The sequence below is a fragment of the Octopus bimaculoides genome, chromosome 1 (genome assembly GCF_001194135.2).
Source record: "Octopus bimaculoides isolate UCB-OBI-ISO-001 chromosome 1, ASM119413v2, whole genome shotgun sequence".
Classification (NCBI taxonomy): Eukaryota; Metazoa; Mollusca; class Cephalopoda; order Octopoda; family Octopodidae; genus Octopus; species Octopus bimaculoides.
Window position 1 is genome coordinate 120,423,291 of NC_068981.1, and position 14,318 is coordinate 120,437,608.

The 14,318-nt window shown below is 37.7% G+C and overlaps 1 protein-coding gene across 2 annotated transcripts in view; it reads right to left on the reverse strand.

The window, feature by feature from the left end:
* The window catches only part of LOC106870854 (DNA mismatch repair protein Mlh1), a 209,173-nt gene that overhangs the window by 39,621 nt on the left and 155,234 nt on the right, over positions 1 to 14,318 (reverse strand). For both annotated transcript variants that reach the window (XM_052969928.1, XM_052969924.1), the window contains exon 8: positions 513 to 601. In XM_052969928.1, the coding sequence (XP_052825888.1) occupies positions 513 to 601 (89 nt within the window). The remainder of the gene's footprint in view (positions 1 to 512; positions 602 to 14,318) is intronic.

Below are 14,318 nucleotides of genomic sequence, written 5' to 3' on the forward strand. Positions count from 1 at the left end.
TTCGGGTCTGTGGTGAGTAAGGGGAGGTCTTGTTTAATTGTGGTGTATGCTTCGATGTTTTTGGGGTTGTGGGTGGAGATGTATAGAAGTATTTTGGGGTTGGGTGTGTTACTGTGTTGGGTGGTTTTCAGTGTGTTTTTGTCAAGTTCCTTGGCACGTTTTATTCCAAAGTCTATGAGTGTGGAGGGATATTGGCGTTGTAATAGTGTTTTTTTGAGGTCTTGTAAGCGTATTTCTCAAGTGGTTGGGTCAGAGACAATGGTGCAAATTCTTTTAGCTAAATTGAAAGGGATATTTATCTTGGTGTGTTTTGGGTGGCATGAGCTGAATGTTGTGAATCTGTAGGTTTGTGGTAGATGTCGGTTGTGATTTGGTTATTAAGTGTTTTTATAATTAAGAGATCAATACCTCCTATTTAGCTCTACTCTATCCAGGACATTTGTGATGCCATCACACTAAAGTAATTCTCCAACTTGTTTTTGTATGCAAGCATGGTTAAGAGTGATTCTTACCTGGCTACAGAAGGTCCATAAATGGAACGGATGTTATCAGTATGGGAAGCAGTGCTTGAAGTCCTCACATCGGCTGTAGTGTCACCATGCTGTGGAAAGGTATCATGTAAAAGGTAAATGACAGAGAGAACAGATTATAAATATAAATCTGGTAGACACAACTTAAGCAGTATTTAATCAGAACAACCATCAACATACCATAATCTTTTCTACTCTAGGTTCAAGGCTCGAAATTTTTGGGGAGGGGGCCAGTTGATTAGATTGACTCCAGTGCTCAACTGGTACTTAATTTATTGACTCTAAAAGAATGAAAGGTAAAGTCGACTTCGGTGGAATTTGAGCTCAGAATGTAAAGACAGATGAATACCGCTAAGCATTTTGCCCGGCATGGTAACGTTTCTTATTTCTTTATTGCCCACAAGGGGCTAAATATAGAGGGGACAAACAAGGACAGACAAAGGGATTAAGTCGATTACATTGACCCCAGTGCATAACTGGTACTTAATTTATCAACCCTGAAAGGATGAAAGGCAAAGTTGACCTAGGCGGAATTTGAACTCAGAACATAACAGCAGGCGAAATACTGCTTAGCATTTCGCCCGGCATGCTAACGATTCTGCCAGTTCACTGCCTAATCAAAATGTATACACATTGTTGATAGGCTGATATGTGGAAGACTATTTTAATTAAATACCACATCAACTGAATACGAGGTGATATCAAGAAGTTCCTGAACTAATTCTGTAGTGTGCCAACAGATGGCAGCATACAATTGTATGCCTAGTGAGAGCTAGCAGTAACTTTCATGAGGCAGTGTGCCGAGTGACATCACAGTGTTTAATTCGCAAGTTGTAAAATTTGTGTTTTTGTGATCACATGTATACTGTAGTCTATGATTTTGACAGGAACATGTACAGGAACAAAGAGCTAATGTGAAATTTTGCATTAAACTTGGGAAATTTGCTACAGAGACATTGAACATGCTTCGGCAAGCTCACAGCAACAATGCAATGGGTTGTACACAATGTTTTGAGTGGCATGAGTGCTTTAAAAGCAGAAGAATGTCCCTGGAAGACGATGAATGATCTGGAAGACGATGAATGATCTGGAAGAACTGCCATGAGCGTCACCCCCAGAAATGTGATATTGTGTATCGAGAATTTGTCCCCAGGGTCAGACCATCAATTGAGAGTTCTACTGCAACATTTTGAAGCATTTGAGAGAGGACATCTTGCAAAGGCGACTGGATCTGTGGAGGGCAAAGAATTGGATTCTTCGCCAAGCTCTCCTTACTCACGAGTTTCTCGCCCAAAACTACTAGTCACCAAATTTAGCACCTGTGGACTTCCATCTCTTCCCCAAAATGAAAATGCATCTCAAAGGTCACTGTTTTAACATCTCTGTTGAGATCCAGAGTGAATTGCTGAAGGTCCTTGTCTCACTTATGGAAAACGACTTCCAAGCCAGATTCCATAACTAGTCTGGGAACCTTTTGATACCACCTGATATACCAGACTTTTAATCAACAAGGCAGCTATTCACAACGTCAATGAATGTTTTGTTCACATTTTCCTATGTCAGAGACAATAAATTTTCAGCCAAACATGTAGCTGGCTGTGAATAGATGTATTAAAAATACCTAAAAAGGCTGAAATGCATCTGGTACCCTCACTGACAGCTGCTGGGGTTAATTTTTGTCCCTCTTTGATATTTATTGTTTTTAACACAGCAAGTCCATTAGAGATGTCGTCTCAGGACAAATACAACTGGCCTATTAACAACATGTATATGTTAAGTATGACAATTAACTATTTTACATTATATTTATTTACTACATACAATAGTGTGATAACTGTAGTCAACTGTCTGCTCTATATTGTAAAGAATAACAAGATTATATTGTATGAAGTACATTACAAAGATTAAAACAACAACAACAACCACCGCCACTGCCGCCACCACCACCATCATCATAATTTAATGTCTGTTGTCCATGCTGGCAGTGACTGTGTAGTAAGAAGCTTACTTTCCAACCACATGGATGCAGGTTCAGTTCCACTGCATGGTACCTTGGGCAAGTGTCTTTTAATATAGCCTCAGGCCAACCAAAGGCTTGTAAGTGGATTTGGTAAACGGAAACTGAAAGAAGCTTGTCATATATATATATATATAGACATTTATATATATACATATATCCATATGTGTGTGTATGTCTCCAAAACTTAGCAGTTCAGCAAAAAGAAATCAATAAAATATGTATGAGGCTTTAAAAAAATAAGTACTGGGGTCAATTCATTCAACTAAAAATTCTTCAAGGCAGAGCCCCAGCATGGCTGCAGTCAAATGACTGAAACAAGTAAAATAGAAAAGATGTATATGACAAACCTAGTGTTAGGAATTGCAGTTGACATCTCTTGTTTATGATGGAATATGATAAATGATATTTAGCTAAATGGATGATAAACCTTGGGGAAAGTTCTTCAACTGTTGCCTCAGGTTGACCAATGGGTTTTTAGTGGAATTAAGTACACAAAGACTGTGCAGAAGCCAATTGTGTGTGTGTGTGTGCTAGTGTGCATGTGCATGTATACATACACACATACATCTATATACATATATGAGGGGGTGCTGAAAAGATCATGGCCTTGGGTAAAAGAAATTACAGGAAAATCAGTTAATTATGATTTTATTTAACATACTCCCCTCTTAAATTCACACACTTATTGCAGCAGCTCTTCAATTTTTCTAAGCCCTGTAAAAGAACTTGGAAGGTTGAGCCTCCCACCAGGCCTTTGTGATACCCGGTACTTTTCAGTAACTCCTTGCGTATATATGTGTGTGTGTGTGTGTGTGTGTGTGTATGAGAGGATGGTTAAAAGTTCCTGGCTTTGGGTAAAAGAAAATACAAGAAGATCAGTTAATATGATTTCATTCAACATATTCCCCGCTCAGATTCACACACTTATTGCAGCAGTTCTTCAGTTCTCTAAGCATAGTAAAAGAACTCAGAAGGTTGGGCTGCCAACCAGGCCTTTCGTGATATTGTTAAAGCTAGGAACTTTTAAGTACCCCCTTGTATGCAGAACTTATATGGCCACATGATATGTATAAAGATTAAAAAAAAAGCACCGAGTACATTGTGTAAAGTGGTAGGCATTAGGAAGGGCATCCAGCTGGATGGACGGACAGATGGGCTGACTGATGCCTGCCTGCCTGCCTGCCTGCCTGCCTATCTATTTGTACATATGTATATGAATGAAGACAGTGGCATCAAGAGGTGCTGATCTCTAATTGTAGAGGAAATATGTGGAAGGAGTAGACCCACAAAGATATGGGACAAAATGGTGAGAAAGGATCTACAAACATTGGGACTCACAGAGGGGATGCTGTGTTGGAAAAGACATATCAAGCTAAGTAAAAGCGTGGTTGCCCTTGCAAACCTCTGCAGCTAAGCACCCCTAATTTTGTGGGCTTGTAAGTGCCTGGTGCCATGTAAAAAGCACCCATATTAGTACTGTGTAAAAGCACCCAGTACATTCTGTAAAGTGGTTGGCATTAAGAAGGGCATCCAGCTGTAGAAACCATTCCAAAACAGATATGGAGTCTGAACAGCCCTTCAGCTGGCCAGCTCCTATTAAACTGTCCAACCCATGCCAGCATGGAAAATGGACATTAAATGATGATGAACAGTATATCTGATTTCCTTTAATTATTCAAAAATATTATATACTGAACATATTTACACATACACATACAGAGGTGTAGCCAGGTGCTAAAGTTAGTGGGTGTGAGGACGTAAAAAAAAAAGTGCTGTGACATATACCAAACGATTTTTAACTCATTTCTCTCATATTACATAAAACAATTCATTGTAATATATGTAATTGTATTCTACATTCATTAATTTCATGTCTCAGTAACAACGCAAAATAATCAAAAATAGAAAAAGACTATTAATCTGGGGAGCAATTTTCACTTACAAACTATGTAAGGGGACTTTAATGAATGTGACACTGAACATTTATAAAATGCATGCATGCATTCTTTAAATGAAAATATGTACACAACAGCTCAACCACATATTTACAAACCTTGGGAACTCAAAAAGTCATACTGTTTTGTTAGCAACCAGTTTGAATTTCATTAAGAACTTAAATCTCAAGAAAATAATACATGCATGCATGTATGTATGTGTATATGTATGTATGTATGTATGTTTTTCTTGAGATTTAAGTTCTTAATGAAGTTCAACCTGGTTGCTAAGAAAATTGTATAACTTTTTTAGTTCCCAGGGTTTATAAAAAATGTGGTTGAGTTGATTTGTGCATATATTCATTTAAAGAATCTCAGATGGAGAATCTTTGGAATGAGTTAGAAATTTTCAATATGCCATTAATAGATTGAATTTGGAGGATGCGCATCAGATTCCTTTGCTCTTATGTATGTATGTATGTATGTACACACACACACATATACATACATATATGAACACATGTACATACATACATATATATATACACACACAAATACATATATATATATATATATATATATATATATACACACACACACACAATGTTTACATGTCTGTGTGTATGGGTGTATGTTACAACAAAGATTATTTATAACAAAACTGAACCTTAACAAACTCAATCAATGTCAAGGAATGTGTCAAAGAATTATTTAGAAGGAACTGAAATTAGAGACCTTAATCGAATCAATAAAGTTTCAATTTACAACCACATGATATGTCAAACTAGATTTTGATTTTGTGTCAAGGCTATGAAAATAATTAAAAACAGACAAAATAAAAATTACCAACAAAAACTCAAGTACAGTCAGTCTCAGGCAACAATCATTTCTAAGTTAGCTTTTTAACTTCTTAGCAATCATTATTCGAATCAGAAGGGATTGTGTATTTAAGAGTTTGCAAATGAATGTGCGTGGGTGTGAATATGTAATTAATCTCTTCTGTCTCACTCTCACAACAAAAACAAAATTCATGTGATAAGTTGATGAATTCAGCCTGCATCTATTATCCTGCAGCCATAGTGTGGGCCAGCTCCTCCAACATGCTACTCTGAATGATATAATTAGAAGAGGTCTCGATGCAGCTGGCTTCCTGTCTCAACTGGAGCCAGTACATCTCGACCATAGAGATGGTGAGCTCTCTGACAAAATAACAAGGGGGGCAGTGACATGTTCTCTGGCTCCAACCTTGTTGCATCAGTCACATGAAACACAGGAGAGAAAAATAGATAAATAAATATAGGATCCTGTCCGGCTGCCGTCAGTTTATGATGATTACTGCCAAGACCTCAGATGTTCTCAGAGCCTGCACTGCTAGTTTCCTCCACAAAATCAGGATAACTAGCCTGTCTGAGAAATGAGCCCCGTGATGTGGGGTGATTGTTGTAGCAAGTGTCACTGGGCATTCTCCATGGCAAATGCTTTTGCAGTCATGTCTGCAAGGCACGGTTAAACATACCATTTTTTTCAAGGACAAACTCCCTTTTCCCATCTTCTGCTGCTTAATCCCCACTTTTTATCTTTTGCTTTGTTTTTTGCTATTTCTATAAGTTTGAGAAACTACTTAAAAGGTCCTTTATTGGCAAGGAAGAAGCTAATTAGTTATGTCTAATTAGTTTTGAAGTTGAGTGTAGTGAAACAACAGTAGGTTGTGTGAAGAAGGAGTGGTAGATGGGTGAAAGGTAGAGTGTGATGTTGCTTGTTAGTAAGACATGGGTACTGAACATAGAAGATTGGAGAGAAATGGTATGAAATGTATATCTATTGGGTGTATAAAGTGACTTCTGTATATAAAGCAGAGCAGTAATAGCCTGAGTGAATGACATTTTGAATTCAAGGCATTAGCGTAAGTGTGCAAGAGAGACAATCATGCTGCTATGGACTTGATATGTTATTGGGTAACGGAGACGTGCAGAAAAAAATGTCATATGCAATCAGTATGACGGTAACTATAGGAAAAGGGAGACTGACAATGATGAAAGACCAAGATGTGTGATAATGTTCTTCATAGTAATTAAACTGAAATTCAATTTTAATGTAAATAAAATATGTAAATTACTTAATGTGTGGTAAGTTATATTGAAATTTTCAAATTGAAAAAGCGAGCTTGGTAGATTATGGGATAGAATACCTTGTTGTATTTGGTTTCCCAAATACAAATGTTTCCAGGTCCATTGTTACCTTTCAATTTTCTCAGATCAATAAAATAAATTATCATACATTAAAATAAGTAAGAGCAGGATTATCATCAAAGATTATTTACATCTTTGATTGTCCTCAGTTTCTGGTGTATTTATCAAGTAATTTTGAGAATTTCATTCCAGTGCAGTATATATTTTCTATTCTTAACCACACACACACATACACACACACACACATACAGGGTGTGGTGAATAAACTGTCGTCTAAATTACACAAAAATGATAATAATACTGACACACCTCATCTTAACAGATATATTTACCAAAATTACATAAAAATATCTTCAAATAGTAAAGAGTAAATTTATTCAATAAAATCGCCATTGGCTTCAACCACGGCCTCCAGACAACTTTTCTGGATGGTCTCCTTGTTTAAGTTGGTGAATGCTGCCATAATCCTTCCCTTCAGTTCATCTTTGGTGTTACAAGGAGTTTTGCTGGTCTCTCGATCAACTGCGCCCCACACATAATAATCAAGGAGGTCGAAGTCTGGGGAGTTAGGTGGCTTGATGTTAGGGGTGATGTGGTTGCAGAAATTGTCTGACAGCTATGACTGGATTCTCCTACTTGTGTGACATGATGCAGAGTCCAGTTGCCTGACATAGGATCTTCCAGCAGCCACCCTCTTGACGCAGGGCAGCACTACCTCCCGTAGGCACTTGATGTAGGCCTCCATGTTGAATGTGAGGCCGTGTGAGAAGATGAATGAAGGCATAATATCTCCATCACTAGTGATCATTCCACACACCATGATGTTGACTGGATGTTTGATTTTTATCACTCTCGGTACATGTCCTCAGATTGACACCCAAACACTCTGAAATGTTCGTATTGGAGCTTCTGGCATGAGTGCCAAGCAGTACAGTATGTTGTTTCCAAATTTTTGGTGGAGTGAATTGTGTCATAGTACTGTTTTTCCCAACTGACCCCACTATACTGTGTAGTTGACAAAATCCAAAACAATGCACATACATGAAATTAAAAATATAAAATGGCAACAATTTACCTTGTACATACATACATATATACATACATACAGACATACACATGCATTTGTTTTGTAATATTGCTGATGTGAAATTGTGTGTTGAAACAGAAATTGTTATATTTGGGGCTGGTCATATTGTTTGCCAATTAGCAACATGCACTTTATACTTGTTCACTTCAGCTTTCTTATTATTATTCTTATTTTAGTGTCCTTTGTCTGAAATCTTTCATCATACATCCTGTGACCTCTTTAGCGATTCTCCATCCTACATGCCTCCTCCTGTCTTGACAGAAAGAAAGAATAGACTAAACAGAATTTTTTAATATAAATTCCATCCAAGGATTATTATTGTTATAACTACACACACACACACACACACACACACATACACACTACACATTAAAGAGATGACAGGAAAAAATGATTATCTTATAAACTTCATTAGCTTACAGCTGTTTCTACTATAAGATGCAGTGGACTCAGATGCAGTGAAACAGCTGTAAGCTAATGAAGTTCATATGATAATCATTTATTCCTGTGTCATCTCTCTTATACTGCTCTATACTCAGCTAACACTTCGTTCTGGAACATACATATATTGAGTTCTACACCAGGTTATTAGTTTCACAATGCCTAAGCAAAATAATACACACACACACACAGTGAGAGAAGTTTAGTTAAACCTCATATTTGTGTATCACAGTGACTACAGGTCTTATTTAATGGGCTGGATATATATTATTCAGGTGACTCATTTCTTCAATATAGGCTGATTTATTGGTTTACCAATAAATTAACTTATCAGAAATCTAGTATAGTCATAAATATTGTAAAAAACATAAAAGATTCACCTGTAAAGATGAGGTTAATAATCTGAAGAATTATAATCTCTCTCTCTCTGCCTGTCCGTCTCTGTGTGTCTTTCCTGTCTGATGTAGTAACATAAAGTGGTTGCTTTGGCTACTACAACTACTACTATTTAACAACATAATCATCCCCCGATGCACACACACACATATATATATATATATATAGAAAGGTGGGGGCTAATCATTTACCTCAACCTCAGTGCTCAACTGGTACTTATTTTATTGACTCCAAAAGGACGAAAGGCAAAGCTGACCATGACAATATTTGAACTCAGAGTGTAAAGCTGGAAGGAATGCCACTAAGCATTTTCTCCAGTGTGGTAACGACCCTCCAACTTGCAGAATAATAATAATAATAATAATAATAATAATAATAATAATAATCGGGTTATAGATAACTAAATTACAACAAGTATATAGTCCATTTTTTTGTATTATAGTGCATTGTTGTACCATTCAAAACATTTTATTCTTTACAACAATAATAATGATAATAATAATAATAATAATAATAATAATAATAATAATAATAATATTGTTTTAATGGCCACTTATCAATACTTGCATTGGTCATTTGAAATTTGTTGAGATAGATTTTCTATGGGTGGATGCATTCCTTGTTACCAACTTGACAGGTTTCCATAGAAGGTGGGAAATTAATGGCATTACATATATGGTGGTGAAACTTGTTTACAACTATCACATGATACCAAGATGAGGAAGTGCAAACACACACATGTTCATATATATATATTTTAAATGATTGATAGGGAAGTCAGAGTGTACTGTACACTTTATTTAGCACAATGATTGTTTTGGCTTACACATAGGTTGGGGAACAATATAATGGAATTGAATGCACCCCACAGTGTAGAAGAAACCTCATCAGGCACACTACTAGAGGCATACCCAAAACAAGGTTTGGATATGACACCTTAAAGTCTCCTATTTAAACTTTAATTTTAAACATAACCATATATACAGATAATTTTTTTTTATCAGATTCAGCTCAAAGCTGTGGCCATGCTGGGGCACCAGTGTTTTGCTACACTGTTATTATTGAGAGCCTCCTCTGATATGTGACATTTAGTGAATAAGGGAGTTTGATGTCGCTGCCTTCATTTGTGCCTCCTGCCACGAGGTAGGTTCATCTGGGACTCTTGACAGGAAGAGATCCAGTTTTGATTTGAAAATACCTACATCCACTTTGTGTAGGTCCCTCAGGCTCTTTGGGAGAATATTAAAAAGCTGAGGGCCCCTTGAAACCAAAGCTGTTGCAGTAACTGGTCCTGAAGCACAAAGACATTGTTGGGATCTTTCACACTGTGTAGTGGCGACCTGTTCTGGCATTTGTGTAGCTTTCAATGCTAAAATTTGGCACAATCCCTTCCAGGATCTTCTAGATGTATATTACTGCATATCTCTCCTGCCTTCGCTCCAGGGAGTAGAGTCTTAGCTGTTTCAGCCTTTCCTAGTAGCTGAGCTGTTGCAATGAGATGATCTTTGTGAAGCTTTGCTAGATTGCTTCAAGGTCTGCTGTTAATTTTACACTGTGGGGTAACCATAGTTGGGAGCAATAATCCAGGTGGTTGAGGACGAATGTCCTCCAGAGTACCATTATGGTGTCCTTCTCTTTGGTTCTGAAGGTTCCCAGGATCCAGCCAGCTATCCGTCTGTACTTTATTACCATTTTAGTAATGTGCACTTGGAGAGAGGTATCATCACTCATGTCGATACCCAAGTCCTGCACTGATTTAGGTTCTGGGATTGTAAAGCCCTGTAGACCAGTGTACCCTGTAAGTTTTACGTTCAGTTTTGAGCACTAGTAGCACAAGGCTTGGAATTTTTCAGCATTAAACTGCATATCATGGTCCTCAGTCCATCTGTAAATTGAGTCCAACTCCTGCTGCAGGCATGCAACATCACTAGGGTTTTGTATTTTCTGCAAGACATTCATATCATCTGTGTAGCTAGCAAGGGTGGCTATCCGGGTAGCTGAGGGTGTATCTGAGAGGGCCACTATGAAAAGCAGTGGTCCCAAGATAGTGCCCTGGAGAACACCACTCACTATTTGTGTTTTCCTTGAGGTGGATCCATTGGCCACCACTGCCCGACTTCTATCTTTCAGAAAGTCATATAACCACTCTCCAAGTTTTCCAGCTAAATATATAAAAGAATAATATATCAGGAGCTTGGAGGATATCAGGTTCTATTAAAACCTGATATATCCTCCATCCTTATGTTATATAATTCTTGTATTAATCTTATGCAAAAAGGAGTTCCACATATGTATCCAGCACTGGAGTATACCCTACTGTAGTATATGTAGTTTTTCTTCTTTCTTTTTTTTTGTTTTGTTTTTGTTTTTGAAAGCATTCGTTTGTTACAAAATCCTTAGACCACTGAAAACGTAAGAGCTACTAGAATAAAATGGATGCTAGACAGAAGTCAATAGGTGATGATGTACATTAGACTTTAAAGACTGAGGGTCATATTGAAGAAGAAATGTGGAAGGGAATTCCAAAGTTCAGAGGTGCAAGGGTAAAAGCTGTAGCCAAATAATGACATAAGAGCTCTTGAATATATGTTACAGGGTTTTTACTTGAATTATACTAAATATACATGTATATATTTTTGTGTTATACTAAGAAGTGGTGCATGGTAATAGAATTCTCAACTAGAGTCAAATATAATAAACTACTCCAAATTGTTGTTAGAGCATCTGCATAAGTGGAGTCTGGACTAGCATTGAGTTGTAGAAGCTGTATTAACGAAGTCAAACCATTCATTCTTCTTAGTAGTTGGCTTACTGCTATCATCATCATCATTTAAAGTCTGTTGTCCATGCTGTCACGGGCTGGAAAGTTTGACCAGAGCTGGTAAGCTGAGGGGCTGCACCAGACTCTAGTCTAATTTGGCATAGTTTCTACAGCTGGATGCCCTTCCAAATGCCAACCACACCGAGAGTGTAATGGGTGCTTTTACGTGCCAATTGCATGACACCAGGATCTGCCACAACTACAGTTTCACTTGGCTTGAAGGGTCTTCTACTCAAGCATGGCACATTGCCAAAGGTCTTGGTCATTTGTCATTGCCTCTGTGAGACCCAATGCTCAAAAGGTGCTTTTTACGTGCCACTGGCAAGATATTGAAATATCTCCATTAACTGCTTTGTATTTTGAAATGTTTTAACTGAGAATGGTCTTGCATAATGGATGCATTTCCTATTATATATTACACAAACCATAGGCGTAGGAGTGGCTGTGTGGTAAGTAGCTTGCTTACCAACCACATAGTTCCGGGTTCAGTCCCACTGCGTGGCACCTTGGGCAAGTGTTTTCTACTATAGCCTCGGGCTGACCAAAGCCTTGTGAGTGGATTTGGTAGACGGAAACTGAAAGAAGCCTGTCGTATATATGTATATATATATATATATATGTGTGTGTGTGTATGTTTGTGTGTTCTTTGTTCGTCCCCCTCCCCCCACATCGCTTGACAACTGATGCTGGTGTGTTTACGTCCCCGTAACTTAGCGGTTCGGCTAAAGAGACCAATAGAATAAGTACTAGGCTTACAAAGAATAAGTCCTGGGGTCGATTAGCTTGACTAAAAAGGCGGTGGTCCAGCGTGGCCACAGTCAAATGACTGAAACAAGTAAAAGAGTAAAAGAGTAATGTACATATTAACTGATTTAAAATATCACTACAGGATCCTCAACAGGTACATCTGTGTAAGTGTATATCAGTAGATGGTTTACTGTAAAGAAGAAAACTACCCATATCAACTGGAATTCCAGGTAAAATAGAATGGCTGCGGAGTATGAATACATTAAGTAAAAAAAAAAAATAAAAAAATAAAAAAAAAACTAGAATTTATGGTATTATATCTAATCTTTTAATTATGGATGTTTCAATACAGCAGAGGAAATACTTTTAATGAATATTAATATGAATATAAATGAATTCATAATATTATAATATATTTTCATTGATGCAAACTGATAGTTTCCAGTGTATATGTATGTGTGTGTATACATACATCTCCCTTGCTCTCTGTCTTGCCAGGTGATTTTCAACAGCTTTTTCAGGCAGTTCATGTGGAAGTGGTTTAGCTTTTTGGTGTGGTGTACAAAAACTGTCCAACTCTTGTAGGTGTACAGTAGTGTAGGAAGTATAACTTCTTGCTAAACCCTCAGCTTGGTTCCAGCCTAATGTTTCTCCTCTCCCACATGGATTCATGTAGCTGCCCAAATGCTGGGCTTCTTTTGGCAATGCAAGTGTCAACTTACTCATCAATGTTTACAGATCTGGAGAATGTGCTGCTGTGGTACAAGAACTTATTAACAATCTGCAGGGACTCCTCTTTGACAGTGATAATTGGTTCCATACATGGCTTCATGGGGCAAATTAGTGCATGACCTCTGTCTTCTGAATGCTGATTGTCAGGCCAAACTTGTTGCAGGTAATAGAAAAGTAGTTCATGCTCTACAGCTTCAAGGCCTCTGTGTGTGCAGTCATCTATGTAATGCAAGTTGTGCATTGAGTCACCTCTTCCCTCAGTCTTGGCCTGTAGCCTCTGCAGGTTGAAGAGTCTGCCATCAGTCCTGAATCTGATTTTGATGCTGATTTTATTGTCGTTGCAGAAGGCATTTGATAGTATGGTGAGAACATTATGCTGAACAGTGTAGGTGTGACTGCGAATGTGCCAGAAGAATATCCGCTATCCAGTCCTCAACAGACATGCCACCGTGAAACTGTTGCACTATGCTGACAAATTTGTTTGGATAGTCAAACTTTCTCAAGATCTTCCCAAACACCTCATGACTGAGGGTGTTAAAGACCTTGGATGAAAATTATAAACATCATGTACAGATCTGTTCTGCTTCTGACACTTCTCCTGAAGTTGGCATGCGGCAATGATCAAGTTGACTCTCCCATGGCCCTCTCTGAAGCCACACTCTTTCGTGTGCTGAGTGAGGTAATTAAGAAGGACTGCCTATTACCCTTTCTCTTGTAGGGATGGACAATAGAAGCATCCTCAAGACCCCAAGGAACAACAGTCTGAAAGAGATTGGTGAGCTTCTGTGCCAACACACACACATACACACATGTTTGGTGACCAACGGCTATCTATCTTTCTTTCTTCCACTTCCTTCCTAAAGACAAGATATGCTTTTGCCTGTCTCTTCTCAAAGATCATTTTTCCAGCGTTCACCACTTCACCTCGTTATGGCTTAACAGTCCTCACCGTTTGTTTTTACTGTTTTGTTCTTACTGTCCTGTTTTTGTTACCACTTTACCCTCTGCAAAAAATCCCAAATTTTATTTAATTTGCTTTGTGGGAAGGACTGTTTTAATGAAGTTGTGGCTTGTCCCTACCTTTGAAATGCAGAATAGATAAAATGGGGGACAACTGATGAAGGGAATGTTCTTTATGTTGTCTGTCCTGTTTCTCTATTTGTTTCTTTCGTTGTTCGAAAAAAGTTCGTCTTCCATGTTTTTGTTTTTTTTGTTCTTGTTTCTCATTTTGTTCATGTTTTTTTGATGTCCTGTACCCATTTATGCATGTATATATACATATATATGTAGGCATGTACATGTATGTGCGTATATATGCATATATATTATTTATTTATTTATATATATGTATATATATATGTGTGTGTGTGTGTGTGTGTGCGTGTATATATGGAGAGTGATATATATATATATATATATAT